At 50.4% G+C, this 15,950-nt stretch overlaps 1 protein-coding gene across 2 annotated transcripts in view; it reads left to right on the top strand.

Annotated features, from left to right (window-relative positions):
• NRXN2 (neurexin 2) overlaps positions 1-15,950 on the top strand; it is a gene marked incomplete at its 5' end in the record, with an annotated part of 185,616 nt that overhangs the window by 136,346 nt on the left and 33,320 nt on the right. Inside the window, one exon of one of the 2 annotated variants that reach the window (XM_081340211.1) lies at positions 12,890-12,979. The exons of the other annotated variant lie outside the window; for it this stretch is intronic. Within the exon in view, the coding sequence (XP_081196337.1) occupies positions 12,890-12,979 (90 nt within the window). The remainder of the gene's footprint in view (positions 1-12,889; positions 12,980-15,950) is intronic. 2 annotated transcript variants of the gene reach the window in all.

Raw genomic sequence — 15,950 nt, 5'->3', positions numbered from 1 at the left:
CAAGGCTTTGAAATAAGAGAAAATACTTGTAGCTTGGAGTTTGGGGGGTTTGGCTGTGGTTTTGTTGGAGAATTGTGGTTTTAAGGGAATTCCTGAACGTCTCGTTACCAAACTAGGTAACACCATCAGCGGGATTTCCTCGTCCTATTCTCCCCTTAGCTCAGGGGTAGGCCACCTTGGCTCTTTTTATGACTGGTGGACTTCAACTCCCAGAATTCCTGAGCCAGCCATGCTGAGGGGAAAGGGAGAGGTTTGCAAGCTGAGCCATGCTGCCTGAGGAATTCTGGGAGTTGAAGTCCGCAAGTCATGAAGGGGCCATAGTTACCCCACGCTGGCTGAGGAATTCTGGGAGTTGAAGTCCCCGAGTCATGAAGGGGCCATAGTTCCCCCATGCCGGCTCAGGAATTCTGGGAGTTGAAGTCCACAAGTCATGAAGGGGCCATAGTTCCCCCATGCTGGCTCAGAAATTCTGGGAGTTGAAGTCCACCAGTCATAAAAGAGCCAAGGTTGCCTACCCCTGCCTTAGCTCATCAGCCTCTTCTGTGCCGGTGTGGTCAGTCAGTCGTGTGATTGGCAGGTGGTTTGGAGCTGTATTTGAATTCCGAGTGGCTGATTGGTTCTCTCGTCGATTGGCACTTCGAATGGACTGGCCTGTCACATACTGATAGGTTGTTTGGATTGTCATAACAACATGTAGGAAACCAGACCATTCAAAGTGCCAATCAATAAGAGAACCAATCAGCTGCTCTGGAATTGAAACACAACTCCAGACAAACAGCCAATCGCACAATCAGCTGGCCACACTGGCACACAAGACGTTGATGAGTCAAGGACAAGGGTAGGCAACCTTGGCTCTTTTATGACTTGTGGACTTCAACTCCCAGAATTCCTGAGCCAGCATGGCTCAGCTTGAAAACCTCTCCCTTTCCCCTCAGTGTGGCTGGCTCAGGAATTCTGGGAGTTGAAGTCCACGAGTCATAAAAGGGCCAAGGTTGCCTACCCCTGGTCAAGGAGAATAGGTTGAGAAAATCCTGCTGATGAAGTTACCTAGTTTGGTAACGAGACCTTCAGGAATTATATTAAAACAAACTTAGAGAACAAACCACAGCCAAATAGGATGGGGTCTTAGAGGCCATCTAGTCCAACCCTCCGCACCACCATCCTAGTTTGTGGAAAGCCACTAAAGTTCTCTTCGACAGGTAGAAACTTTGAGGAGAGGTCATTCTGTTCCGTTTCTCTTCCAGCCAGGAAATCTTCCTGGCTTTTAGTTCCCATCTGCCACGTCTTTTCCTGCTGCCCCTCGCAATGTCTGCCAACTGCTATCCCACCCCCCCACCCCACCCAGAAAGCCCCTCTTCCAGGGCACACATGAGCTAATTGCACATTTGCCCCATGTGGTGCAAAAAGCCAACCCCTGCAACTTATGACACTTCGTTTAGTGACAGTTCAAAGTTACAAGGGCACGGCAGAAAAAGTGACTTAGACTGTTTTTCACACCTAAGACCCTTGCAGCATCCTCCAGGATCACGTGATCAAACTTCGGCTGCTTGGCAACTGACTTGTACTCATGACGGTTGCATTGTCCCGAGTTCGTGGGATCTCCCCTTTTCTGAATTTTCTGACGAGTAAAGTCCATGGGGAAGCCAGACTCACTTCACGACCGTGTTGCTAACTTAACAACGGGCGGTTGGATGTGGTGGGTTCTTGCTTCAAGCCCATCTGCCTGGCCCCTCTGCAGCATTTATATCTCAACCTTGTCAACTTTAAGATGGGCGGACTTCAACTCCCAGAATTCCCCAGAGCTGGCTGGGAACTCTGGGAGTTGAAGTCCCCCCCGTCTTACCGGTGACAAGGTTGAAAAACAAAGCTCTACAGATCTCTCCGTTCACTAAGAAAGGCCATCTTCTGCAGCTGAAATGAAAAGGCCCAGATTCTCTTTTTTCCCATCTCCCTTTTTCTTTTTCTCTAAGCCCTCTCTTCCCCCGATAATGGGGAGTCCTTGACATCCTTTCTGCCATGTCATTCCCCCCCCCGATCGAGTAATTTTTGCATCTCTTTTCAGCAGCAGCGGGGGGAGAGGAGGGGGGAAGAAGCCTGCCTATCGCCATCTCATCTAGCTTCCTCCTTGAAAAAGGCTGACTGGTTGTGATGAAAGTTCACAGCCCGCATTGGAGATGCATGAAACTGGAGGGAGATAAGCGAGGGCAAGGGGGCGGTGGGGGGTCTGCAAGAAGAGAGATGTTCCTCCAGGGAAAACTGGACAGGGAGAACTTTGTTGAGTCAAGAATGCCGGGGGGAGGGGGGGAGAGATCTTTAGCAGGTACGGACCTCCAGCTTCGCCACAGCAGGGAGTCGCCCCCTCCCCAATGCCGAATATTTCTACCCCGTAGATCTTGGACGAACCGCTTCGCAGCGTCCCTCTTCCCATCCTTCTTTTCAATTAAGCATACCTTGGGGGATCCTCTTCGGGCAGTTGGGCCGGTTCCAACCTCCGTTGAATCAGACCAGGTGACTCGGGAAGCCGGAAGGTGCCGGCACGAAATTGGAGGGTTGCCTTCGGCCCTGGCGAGGCATCCCGGCTGGAAATGCCTTCTTCCAAATCCACTTCAGGGTTGAATCACACACCGTTCCACTGGCTTCTCCCTCCCCCCACCTCCCAGAAACTTCAAAGCGGAGGGAGCAACTCTTAACTGAGGGCAAGGCATATCTCATACACACACGCACAAACACACAAACATGATGCCTCCCAAGCGCCTCTGCCGTCCTGCTCCCCTCGCTGTGAGTCAGCGTGATGCAGCCTTGTCTAATACAGCTGCAGTGGTTTCAAGATGGGTGGCTGTATAAATGTTTTAAATAAATAACCAGGCGTTGCCGTCTCCACCCTGGCACTCTGGAAATCCTACTCAGTTGGACATCCCAAAGGCGATTTCTTTCAAAAGCCAAGTGGACTTTCTTGCTTTGCTTGGAGACGTTTCCCTTCTCATCCAAGAAGCTTCTTCAGTTCTGAGCAAACGGCAGAGGACGGAAGGATTAACCATCGTTGCGGTCATCTGGTCGTTAGTACTCTCTCTGAGAGTCGTTGAGGCCACTTGGAGGTTTATCTGTGCCCTCAGGGTCACCCGAATAGTGCAAATGGGCGTGGAGCCTTCTTGTAACTGCTGAAAGGACTGTGTTGTAAACACACTGAAACACACTGAAACTCCTTTCCACAGTTCCAAGTAGGCTCCACACCCATTTGCACTATTCGGGTGACCCCGAGGGCGCAGATAAACCTCCAAGTAGTCTCAACGACTCTCAGAAAGAGTACTAACAACCAGACGACTGCAAGGAATATAAATCCTTCCATCCCCCACCGTTCAAGTCAGAACTGAAGAAGCTTCTTGGGTGATAAGCGAAACGTCTTAAGGGAAAAAGCACCTTTGGGACAACCATGACTGGATGACTTGAGAATCTCCATGGACAGTTAGCCAGCTGGACAGATCCTCGCTCTGTCATCCCAGAACTGTCCAAGGTGCTGAACCACACAGGAGTCTTGCAAGCCTCTTTCTGCCTCCAAAAAAAAACTTCTCTGGGAGTTGTGCAGATTTGAAGACTTGTGGCCTTTAACTCGCAGAATTCCACAGGTCTTAAAAGTTGCCAAGGTTGGAGACACACACAGCCCTGACGCAAATGTATTCAATAAATAACCGGAAGTTGCCATCTTCACCCTGGCGCTCTGGAAATCCCGCTCAGCTGGACAGATGGTCTATCTGTCATCCCGGCGCTATCCAAGGTGCTGAACCACACAGGAGCCTTGACTCTTTCTGCGTCCTCGGGGAGTTGCACAGATGTGCCCACTGAAATGGGCACCCCTCCGGCGTCGGGTTGGGGCACATCATGCAAGGTTTATTTATGTGGATAATCTTCTGCCTTGAAAGGAAGTCCTCTCTGCTGCCACTGGCTGAGCTGCAGTTGGGTCAGGAGTCGACAGCCACGCTTCTTCTCAACGTCTTGGTGCAGAATCAATCAATCAATCAATCAATCAATCAATCAGAATAGAGCTAGAAGGGACCTTGGAGGTCTTCTAGTCCAACCCCCTGCTCAAGCAGGAGGCCCTCTACCATTTCAGACAAGACTGGCTATCCGATCTTTTCTTACAAACCTCCAGCGATGAAACATCCACAACTTCTGAAGGCAACATCTGTGCCTTATTTTGAACTTGAGCATTATTTCCCCCGTCATGGAAGAAGCTCTCTTTTTACCTAGCCTGGGGCGGGCTGGAAGGCTAGTTCCTGCTGTCTACTTCGCCAGCCCTTTACATTTTTGCCAAAAAAAGTTGGCGCTTCCGACATCCCTGGCCTGGTGTTCAGAAACACACCTTGAGGGTTGGCATCATGTCAGCCAACAGACGGGCACTGAGGTATCTAGCCAGCTCCTCCGAATCCTTTCTCCGGTCCAGCCGCGGCCAAGGTGAGCCACCAGGATGCTTCTAAATACAGGTGAGATAAAAGTGGATGAAATTCTTCAAGGACAGGTCGACTGGTTGTCCAGCCACCTTTTACGCAGAGCTAAACCCTGCACACAATCCCGGCACACACCCGTGACCAGGCTTAGAATAGGACCTTCGACTTGGGAGGGTCCCACGAGGCCATCAAGTCCAACCCCTGGTTCCGTGACAACTGAAGCATCCCTGGCAGACGCTGTACAGACCCCCGCTTGATCCCGTCACCAGAAGCGGACCTCCCGGTGGCCTAAATGTGGAGTCCAGGAAAACAGCTTGCCCGCACTGTGGGATGTCACGCCAAAATCGGCAAAAGGAAGGCTTCGGAAACGGGCGTTTGGGGGAGTGGGTTTATAAGAACGCTCTCCAGATAATTGGCGGCCTGAATGGCGCGGAGTCCTCTCCCTTCTTTGGAAGATGCAAAGTGTGGCCCAGAATTTGGCTGGACCATAAGAAAGGCTGAGCGCCAAAGAATTGAAGCCTTTGAACTACGGTGCTGGAGAAGACTCCTGCGAGTTCCTCGGACTGCAAGGCGATCAAACCGGTCAGTCCTAGAGGAGATCAATCCTGACTGCTCTTTAGAAGGCCAGATCCTGAAGCTAAAACTCAAATCCTTTGGCCACCTCAGGAGAAGGAAGGACTCACTGGAGAAGAGCCTCATGCTGGGAAAGATTGAGGGCAAGAGAAGAAGGGGACGACAGAGAAGGAGGTGGCTGGATGGAGTCCCTGAAGCAGGAGGCATGAGCCTAAATGGACTCCAGAAGATGGTAGAGGACAGGAAGGCCTGGAGGAACGTACGACTTCGCAACTAACAACAACATTCGGAAAAAATATAAAGTGCCGGACAGGAAGCCTTCCCCCCCCTCCCCCCCCCCGCTCAGCCCCGATGGCAACCGCTATTCTTTGAAATCAGTTAATTAACACCGAAGTGACATTATTCCAAGGTGTTTTGTGACACCTTTTTTTCTCCCCCTCTCAATCTCCCAAGTTTTCTGTTGCTGTTACATTAAGCTGGGAAGAACAGCCCACTTTATTACAGCCAGACTTTTTTTGTTGTTTTTTTTTTGTTTGTTTTTTAAGGCAAGCATCTCGGCCGAAAGCCATTTATTTATCCGCCTTTAAAAAAATAAGCATAAATCTGTTCCAGCCTACGTCAGGGGGGGGGGGAAATTGGCAGCGACATCTTTTAAGATACTCTAAAGAGAAAGCTGGTGGTGGGGAGGAATGCAGGAGAATGAGGAAATGTTTAGTAAGAAATACTGCAGGGCCCAGAGGTGGCGCAGAGGATGGAGAGGGGGGAGGCAGGCAGTCTGGGAGATTCAGAATCCCAATCCTAAATGAGATTATATGCCCTGCATTCTGGGGTGGTGGTGGAGAAAAACCAATAAATAATCAGTGACTCTCCAAACTATTAATTACTTTTAATTGGGAATCACTTTTTGCTGATCTGTAACCCTTTTCTGTGTCGGGAAGAATATTTCTCCTTAAGAAAATAGCTAAAGGATTTTGGGGGTGGGGGGGTGGGAGTGGAAGTAGGGTAGAAAAGGAGCATTTCTTCAGATTATGTCAGGGGGGGTCGGTATATGTGTGGGTGGGTGTCCTGATTTAATTCAGATTTTGTCAATCTGGGGCCCTGTGGATAAGCTGACACAATCGAAAGAGAATGGCATTAATCTGTCTCAGCTAAAAATCCACCAGACTCAGGAGCAATTTTATGTCATCTTTCCTTATCTCTCTCCTTCCTTCCTTCCTTCCTTCCTTCCTTCCTTCCTTCCTTCCTTCCTTCCTTCCTTTCCTTCCTTCCTTCCTTCCTTCCTTCCTTCCTTTCCTTCCTTCCTTCCTTCCTTCCTTCCTTCATTTCTTTCCTTCCTTCCTTCCTTCCTTCCTTCCTTCCTTCCTTCCTTCCTTCCTCCCTTTATTTCTTTCCTTCCTTCCTTCCCTCTCCCTCCCTTTTTATTTCTCTCCTTCCTTCTTTCCTCCCTCCCTTCTATATTTCTCTCCTTCCTTCCTTCTTCCATCCCTCCATCCCTCCCTTTTTTATTTCTCTCCTTCCTTCCTCCCTCCCTCCTTCCTTCCTTCCTCCCTCCCTTCTTTATTTCCTGCCTGCCTGCCTGCCTGCCTCCCTCGGTGGGCAGTGCCATCAACAGAGATTAATTGCTGTGCCTTTCAGTGATTGGCTAATTAAGCAATTAAAATAAATACAACTGGTCTCCAAACCCCGTCAGAGATTCTATCCTTTGAAAAATTAATAGGCCTCTTGTCCAAATTCCACTGATTTACAAATCCCAGCATAAGGTTTTTGAGAGAAGCCTCAACAGAACGCGGTATCCTTCCCCTAAATCTGGAAGTTTCTGTGCTCTCTCTCCCCCCACCCCCACCCCCACCCCCCTTATTTTGCATTCCTACAAGCACAGGTTCCTGCATAAACCAATGATTTGTGGGAGCAGGCCGAATACGCCTAATCCGAGTTCGAAACATGCCACACTTTGTGCATTCTGCAAGCGCAGCAAGCAGGCTTTTGACCAATTGATGATGCAAGTTGTGCGAATGCAGCCACTCCATCTTCCAAATGGTGTGTGTGTGTGTTTTTGTGTGTGTGTGTGTGATATGTCTTAATTCTTTCCAATCCCCACCCCCGAACCCCACCCTCCATCAGGAAAGCACTAAGGAAGACCGAAAGAGCCTTGAAAAGTCAAAGAAGGGCGTAGGCTAAAATGTAGCCTGGCCAGAGTTCCGAGAGGTGAGACTCTTGAGGATGTGCAGAGTGCATTTCCCTCCCCTCTGAGGAAACGCCACTGCCCATCAGAACTTAAGATAGTTTTGAGGACCTGGCTTGCAAGCGTCAACTCAAAATACGTTTATCTTTAATTGCAGGAAAAGGTAAGAGATCTCCATTGCTAGCCATGGCCAAACCTCCTTCCGGTTGCACTCAAGGACCAACGGATGGAAGCTAATCAAGGAGAGAACCAATCTAGGAATCAGGAGAAATTCCCTGACAAGGAGAATGTTGAACGACTTTTCCTGAGTCTATTTATGACTCCCCATTGCTGCCTTTTCTTGTTTCATTTCTCCCCGCCCCCCCAAGCCCCGGCCTTGAGCCCAGGGTGTTCCTAGTGGTGTCCCATCCAAGATTTCAACTAATCACTTTTTTCTGATTGTTAAAAGTGACCTACAGGCTGCCAGTTTCAGAATAACGAGGGTTGGAAGGGACCTCGGAGGTCATCTAGTCCAACCCCCTGACCGAGTAGGAGACCCTTTGCCACTCCGGACAAATGGCCGTCCAATCTCTTCTTAGAAGCCTCCAGGGATGGAGCGCCCACAGCTTCTTCAGAATGGCACTTGTCAAAACAACAGTCTCTGTGTGTGTGTGTGTGTATTGAAAATGCTGCCTTGGGGATGCCCAACCAAGTCTTGCAAAATGGTTTGCAGTGGTTGCAAAGAATAAGAATAGACTAGAGCTGGAAGGGACCTCAGAGGTCTTCTAGTCCAGCCCCCTGCTCAAGAGGAGACCCTGTACCATTTCAGACAAGTGTTTGTCCAGTCTCTTCTCAACTTCTGGTGGCAAGCCGTTCCACGGGTTTATTGTTCTCACGGTCAGGAAGTTTCTCCTTAGTTCCAGGTTGCTTCTCTCCTTGATTGGTCTCCATCCCTCGTTCTCGTCTTGCCTTCTGGTGCTTTGGAAAATAAAGCTGACCCCTTCCTCTTCTCTCTGGCAACCCCTCAAATATTGGAAAGATGCTATCATGACCCCCCCCCCACCACCACCCGGTCCTTTTTTTCTCCAGACTCGCCAAACCCAATTCTGGCCACCGTTCTTGGTCTGTTTTAGTTTCCAGGCCTTGAATCGTCTTTGTCACTCTTCTCTGCGCGCTCCGGTCTGCCAGACCTGTCAATCGTTGGGTTGATTGGCAGGCCCCCCCCTTGCATAGAAGACGCTGCCGAGGCTCCCCCACTGAAGGACGGGTGGTTGTGCCGCGGTTGTGCTTCCGTCTCCGGCCAATGTCTTCTTTTGTGGATTTGTTTAGCTGATTTTGTTGGGCTGCCGTTGTGGTGCGAGTGGAGGGCGGGCCGGCGGCGAACCTGCCTCCCAGTCCTGGCAGATGAAGACTCCAGCTGTGAAATTGAGTGTAGAGCCGGATCCTAATTACAGACTCCGGTCACTTTCTGAGGATGGCGTAGTTTTTAATTAAAAGATGTTAATCGGCTAGTTAATACAGAAGCTAATGAGAGCATGGAAAAGTCCCCGGCTTCTCTCTAATTAGGGGACTGAATTGCGGGCGCGGAATGAGAAGCAAAGACGGGGTTGGCAAGGGGGGGGTAGCCCTCAGCCCCCTTCTTTCCCCCCCCCCAGGAAAGGGTCTCTGAGCTTCGCTGGGCAGCTCTATCCTGGCTGGGCTGCTGAGAGATTCCCCCCCCCTTGAAAAATGGAAATGAAGACTCGTCCCCAGGAAAGGGGAACCACCCAACTGCGTGCAGAAAATGGCATTTGTTACGAAACAGTCCTCCCCCCCACACCCCGCTACATTTCCCCAAATCGACCGAGCCTCCGAGATGTGACTTGGACTAGGAAAGTTCCATAAGTGTGGGGCAGTGCAGTTTGAAGGAGAGGAAGAGGAGGAGGAGGACCGTGCGGTCCTAGGTGCCCTCTGAGCTTGGTTGTTTTCTTGCAGGCCTTTCTTTACCCAACTAGCTAACATCATCAGTACTAGAAGAGAGTGGGGTGTGCAGAGTGGAAGAGGAGGAGATGGAGGACAAGGACAAATCTGAACATCTTGGGCAACATCGGGCCTTGTCCACCACAGCCAAGAGATTGGTTGCTAGGTATTCCCTAAACACATTCCCCCTGCTGTCTGGAGACAGGGAAGGAAGGAAGGAAGGAAGGAAGGAAGGAAGGAAGGAAGGAAGGAAGGAAGGAAGGAAGGAAGGAAGGAAGGAAGGAAGGAAGGAGAGGGAGGGAGGGAGAGAAAGAAGGGAAGGAAGGAAGGGAAGGGAAGGGAAAGGAGGGAGAGAGGAAGGAAGAAGGGAAGGGAGGAAGGGAAGGGAAGGGAAAGGAGGGAGAGAAAGGAAGGAAGGAGGGAAGGGAAGGGAGGGAGAGAAAGAAGGGAAGGAAGGAAGGAAGGAAATTCTGGTTTCCCAGCTTACTAACTCCTGCACAGCGTGCACCACATTCCTAGAATTCCAGAAGACTTGTCTTTATGTCCAGCCCCAATGGAAGATCTATACTTCTTTGGGGAAGCATCAACCCTTCCAACCGCTCTTTTGCCTGCTAGCGGACTCCTGCCAGCTTCTCCGTCCACCCCTCAAGCCCTTCCTGATCTCAGAAGCTTTTCAGCATCCCAAAGCATCCCAGTTGCTGCTTTCAAAGATGGCTTCCTCGGTGGCGCTAATGTAACGTACCCTTATCTTGCGCTGCCTTCCCAGAGCCAGGGTACGAACCCTCGGTTTTCTTTTACAACAAATATTTTCGCCCCGTGGAGAACCAGCCGTTGCTCGCCTGTCTGTCTTGGGACTTGGGGCTTCGTAGAAGCGACAACGTCCAGGAGTGCCGATGACGCGTTGTTTGGGAGGAACCCGTTTCCTCCATTTCTGAAGCGCTCCCTCTCCTCTGCGGCTTACTTTGCGGGTCAAAGCCTCCAGCCAGGAATCTCTTGGCCATATTTTGGCTGACCGCGTGGTGGTGTGGCTGGCTCCATTTCTGCCTCTAGACTGTTCTGTACCAGCCTGCTACCGGCCCTGCAGAAAAGGCAGGGACAGCCCCTTTACAAACGGCAAGAGGCTAGAATTACGCCTGCCAAATTTATTAACATAAAACAGAGCAAACCATGAAAAAGGCACCAACCATGAAACAGGAGCTATGAAACAGGAGCTATTCAAGCGGTTGCCTTCAGCAAACCAGCCCTCCCACGCATTCCCCTTTTATACAATTCAGGGCATGGCTTCTCTCTGCCTCCTTCCGAGGTGCCCCACTGCCTTCCTCTGTTTACTCCTAATTGACTGCCTCCTGCGTCGAGCGTCCTTGAACAGGGCCAGCTGTGGGTCATCTTCATCCACGCTGTCAGGCTCACACAGCTGGGTCTCCGTCGTGACCAGGTGGGAGGGGCCTGGCTGAGGGCTCTGCGGAGCCTCAAGGCCATCATCAACAAGCTCTTCAACACCCCCTCCTCCTCCTCTGAGTCGTCTGACCCAACTGCCGAACCCACAGGCTGACCCTGAATCACAACATAGACCTGGCCTAACGGTGAACTGTGAAGCTGCTCAACCATGCCTGGGGGAAGACCCAGCCCAGAAGGATCAAGAGAAAATTTAACAAGCGGGCTCTTGGCATTATTGTATTCTGAAGTCCCACCTGGAAAGCCTTTGGAAGGCGCTCTTGTGTGCACCTGGGACCAACCTTCCACTTCTTCTGTTTTCTCCTTTGGGGATGCCCAACAGGTAAACGGGTACGGTTGGCTGAAATTTTGGGAGATCAGATCAGAGTGAAAGGTCCCCAGCAGACGACGTACAGCGTGATCTTCCTCCCGAAAACCATTTTTCTCCTCTTGAAGCAACTCGGCCTTCAAACAGCAGAGGACAGAACCTGGCGGGCAGTGGAGGTCCTCCGTCCTCCAGGTCAGGACTGACCCAAAGGGGCTTTTTCAGGAGGAAACTGGGCTTTCTTGTTCTCTCTTTGAAGATGTTTCGCTTCTCATCCAAGAAGCTTCTTCAGCTCTGACTTGGACGGTGGGGAAATGGAAGGATTTATGCTCCTTGCAGACTACAGAAACCATTTGCCACTTCAGTTGGAGAATGCAGACAACACAGACATCCCCAACAGCCTTCAACGGTGAAGGGTCACAGGGCAGGAAACATCCAGCAGCCATGAAGGCTCCAGACACCCGTTTGCACCACTCAGGTGACCCTGAGAACACAGGTAAACCTCCGAGTGGCCTCAACGACTCTCTAAAAAGAAGGCAAGTGACCAGCGGTCTGCAAGGAGAATAAAACCCCTTCATTCCCCACCGTCCAAGTCAGAGCTGAAGAAGCGAAACGTCTTCAAAGAAAAACAAGAAAGTCCAGTGTCCTCGTGAAAAAGCATCTTTGGCATAACTCTGACCTGGATGACCGCGGATCTCCATCGACAACCTGGGGACAAGATCTCCCAAAGCTGGGAAGACACCTTCAAGGTTGTTCAGACTTAGCTTTGTACCCTTCCGGACCCCCATCTCATCTCAGGCTACTGGTTTGCCCAGCTCGCCAAGATGGCGGACGTGGGAGACGACGGTCCACGGTGTGTGATTCTAACCCTCTTTCCCAACGTGACAGGTGGGGAAAACCATTGGAAGGGGGCGGGGGTTGGGCCTCCAAAAGATTCTCCCATCTCTCGAAGCCCAAACCTTTGTGTGTTCACTCAAAAGATAATCAAATTTGGGTCTGCTCGTCGCCCGCCATCCCTTTCCCGAGACGCCTGGTTCACCCTCAGCATTTGGACCTCTCTTGTCGTCATTTGGATAACTAAACTGCTCAATTTCTTTTTGACCCCTTTTGCCAAAGCGGGAGAAATCCGAAGGGGTCTCTCTCTCTCTCTTTTTGGGGTGGGTGGGTTGCAGAAGGGCGGGGGTGGGGTGGGGGGAAGGGAAGGGAAGATTGCTTTTGGGTGGGAGTTGGTAGGCAGGGAACCAACCGGGACGTGGAATTTAAATTAAACCAAAAAAAGGGGGGGCGGGGGGGAAGGGAGGGGAACCTAAACGACAGACCGACTACGGGTTTTGGAAAGGGAACTTGAGTTGGACAGCGCAATGTTGCTTTTTCCGCCATTTTGTGACGTTAGAACATAAAGTCGGCTAATAAAGTGAATTTAATTTTTTGCTTAAAAAAAAACAACAACAAATGGAAACAACAACAAGAACAACAACAACAACAACAACAACAACAACAACAACAACAACAACAACAAAAAAAGGCCCTGGGGAGAATTTGTTCCTTTCCCCAGAGCTACATAAAGCCTTCTAACTTCCATCTACTCATCCTAACCCTTAAACTAAACCGCATAACTAGTGTTTTATTCGTTGTGGCTAAACTCGCTAAACCCCCCCAACAAATCCCAAACTGACTGCCCTAAGCCTCCCCACCCCGAAAAAAAAAAGAATTAATGGAAAACCTAACCGCTAATTTTTGATCCAACGCTTAAACTGCTGTTTGGAGTGTAGTCTGAACTCTCTAAATTTGCTAACCTCTGACCTTTGACCTTCCAGATGGCGTATATGTCTCTTTTTTATCTCTCTCTCTCTCTCTCTCTCTCTCTCTCCTTCTCATTTTATTATTAATTATTATTATTATTATTATTATTTCTTTTAACTTTTTTTTGGTGTTCATTTTTTCCCCTCTTTTTTTTTTAACCGTCTACAAATTCTCTCTCTAAACTTTTTGAAGGGAACACTGATAATGAACGGCTGGCGATTGCTAGACAAAGAATACCGTATCGGCTCGGTCGAGTAGTAGATGAATGGCTACTCGACAAAGGTAATTAACGATAATTAATTCCGGTTAACTCCGTAGCAAGTATTAAAAAAAAAGGCTTTAAAGGTGCAGCTCTTGTCCCCTTAGCTTCCTCACCCCTTGCTGCCTTCTTCCCTTCTTGCTTGCAGAGAGATGGCTCCGCCAGTTAAGCCAGGGGGTCTTCCAACTTGGCCCTTGGATGACTTGTGGACTTCGACTCCCAGAATGCCTCAGCCAGGCACGCTGGCTGAGGAATTCTGGGAGTCGAAGTCCACAAGCAGGGGTCTTCCAACTTGGCCCTTGGATGACTTGGGGACTTCGACTCCCAGAATGCCTCAGCCAGGCACGCTGGCTGAGGAATTCTGGGAGTCGAAGTCCACAAGCAGGGGTCTTCCAACTTGGCCCTTGGATGACTTGGGGACTTCGACTCCCAGAATGCCTCAGCCAGGCATGCTGGCTGAGGAATTCTGGGAGTCGAAGTCCACAAGCAGGGGTCTTCCAACTTGGCCCTTGGATGACTTGTGGACTTCGACTCCCAGAATGCCTCAGCCAGGCACGCTGGCTGAGGAATTCTGGGAGTCGACGTCCACAAGCAGGGGTCTTCCAACTTGGCCCTTGGATGACTTGGGGACTTCGACTCCCAGAATGCCTCAGCCAGGCACGCTGGCTGAGGAATTCTGGGAGCCGAAGTCCACAAGCAGGGGTCTTCCAACTTGGCCCTTGGATGACTTGTGGACTTCAACTCCCAGAATTCTGGGAGTTGAAGTCCACAAGTCATCCAAGGGCCAGGTTGGAAGACCCCTGAGTTAAGCAGAGGCAAAATTGGGGAGCTGGAGAAGAGTTATTGGCCAGGACTGGTTTGGTCCATTTGCCACGATTCAGCCCTTAAACAGACACTTTTGGCCTGGAGGATTGAGTCTTGATTGACCGATCGGTTTGATTGTCTCCCGAAATAAGACAGCGTTTTCAGTGAAGGTGGGGGGGGAATCTTATGGGCAGGGATGAGGTTTGGGGTGCAGGCCTCTTTTGCCCGGCCCACCAGCAGCACCGACGCCACGCGCGTGTGAGCGCTCGTGTCCTCGTGAGCGAGACACAAAGAGATGGGAGGAAGGGAACAGCTGCTTACAGCATTTCATCTTGAAGACGCTTGTCACAAAGCTTCTCCTGCAAAGAAGCAACGCACAAACCCTCCCCCCCCACACACACACGTACACACATATACACCCTTAAGATTGAAGAAGTCTAATGGCGAGTCGCAAGAATCGGCCGTTTTGGATCAGAAGGCCAAGAGAAGCATCCCTGGAGCATCGTTTGCTAGAATTTGCTTAAGGTGGGTGGATTTCAATCCCCCAGAATTCTCCAACCAACACACTAGCCGAGGAATTCTGGGAGTTGAAGTCCACCCGTCTTACACTTGCTGAGGTTGAGAATCGCAGAGCATCCTTCTCCAGCATGGAAGTTCTTCTAGAAGCTCTGGACTTCACTTCCCAGAATTCTCTCTGGTGGTCACGCCAGCTGGGGGCATTAAGGAGTTGAAAGTCACACTTCTGGAGATCAGCCAAGTTGGGGGGGGCGCTTTGGGGCATCACCTAAGGCTCAAATTGAGGGGGGGGGGGAGAAAGCTGTTTTGGAATAAACTTCCCCTTTCTTTGGAGGTAAAGTCTAATCGGTAAAGTTGCAGGCCTGAAACAGGACAAGGGACTCTGTTGGAAATCTTGTTCTAAAGCAGCGTTTCTTTAACCTCAGCAACTTTCAGACTGGTGGACTTCAACTCCCAGAATGCCTCAGCCAGGCTTCTTGTCCCATTTGTTGCGAACAAACCCACCTCCAATTTTATACCCCTGGTTTGTTTAGTTTTTGTTTTATTTATGGCAGGTTGAAGTCCACCCCTCTTAAAGCCTGCTGGCTGGGGAATTCTGGGAGTTGAAGTCCACCCCTCTTAAAGCCTGCTGGCTGGGGAATTCTGGGAGTTGAAGTTCACCCCTCTTAAAGCCTGCTGGCTGGGGAATTCTGGGAGTTGAAGTCCACCCCTCTTAAAGCCTGCTGGCTGGGGAATTCTGGGAGTTGAAGTTCACCCCTCTTAAAGCCTGCTGGCTGGGGAATTCTGGGAGTTGAAGTTCACCCCTCTTAAAGCCTGCTGGCTGGGGAATTCTGGGAGTTGAAGTCCACCCCTCTTAAAGCCTGCTGCCTGGGGAATTCTGGGAGTTGAAATCCACCCCTCTTAAAGCCTGCTGGCTGGGGAATTCTGGGAGTTGAAGCCCGCCCCTCTTAAAGCCTGCTGGCTGGGGAATTCTGGGAGTTGAAGCCCGCCCCTCTTAAAGCCTGCTGGCTGGGGAATTCTGGGAGTTGAAGCCCGCCCCTCTTAAAGCCTGCTGGCTGGGGAATTCTGGGAGTTGAAGTCCGCCCCTCTGAAAGTTCCCGAGGTTGAGAAACACTTGTTTGCAAGGCTCCAGAAGACCCTCCTTCTCATGTCTTTCTCTCCCAGCCTTCCTGAGATCACAAGCTTGGGTTGCTTTTAACTTTGAGATGGACCATTTTCTCCTCTTGTGACTTTGGCTACTTGCAGCCAGATGTTTACCCCTGGAATGACCGCCTCTCCTTCAGCATCAGTCACCTGCCCAGATATCAAGTGGTCAGCCAAGCAGGAAAAGATGAAAAAAGGGATACAGGGACTTGTAAGCAGGTGGGGAAGGTGTTGGGGTGAAGCAGGAATTCCTCTTAAAGGTGATCCCTGAATTTTTTTTTCCCCCACCGAGAGGTCAGCAGCATGTTGCTCTGCTTCCCTTAAGTTGAGTGACCGCCCGTCATCTTCCTCTTTTGTCTCTTCTCACCAGCTTTGAGGCTTAACAAAAATCTCTCCGTTTATTAAATTTCTTGAACGATGCATCCAACCCATTTGGGGCGAGAGCTGCACCTTTAACGCTTTAAACTCAGCGGGGAAGGAGTGAGCGAAAAAGAAAAAAAAACAACCCAAAGAACAGAAAGATCATTTCTA

The sequence above is a fragment of the Vipera berus genome (assembly GCF_964194415.1).
Source record: "Vipera berus genome assembly, chromosome: 16".
Lineage (NCBI taxonomy): Eukaryota > Metazoa > Chordata > Lepidosauria > Squamata > Viperidae > Vipera > Vipera berus.
The sequence above is the reverse complement of the archived record's forward strand: the minus strand, read 5'-3'. Positions and strand labels throughout refer to the sequence as shown.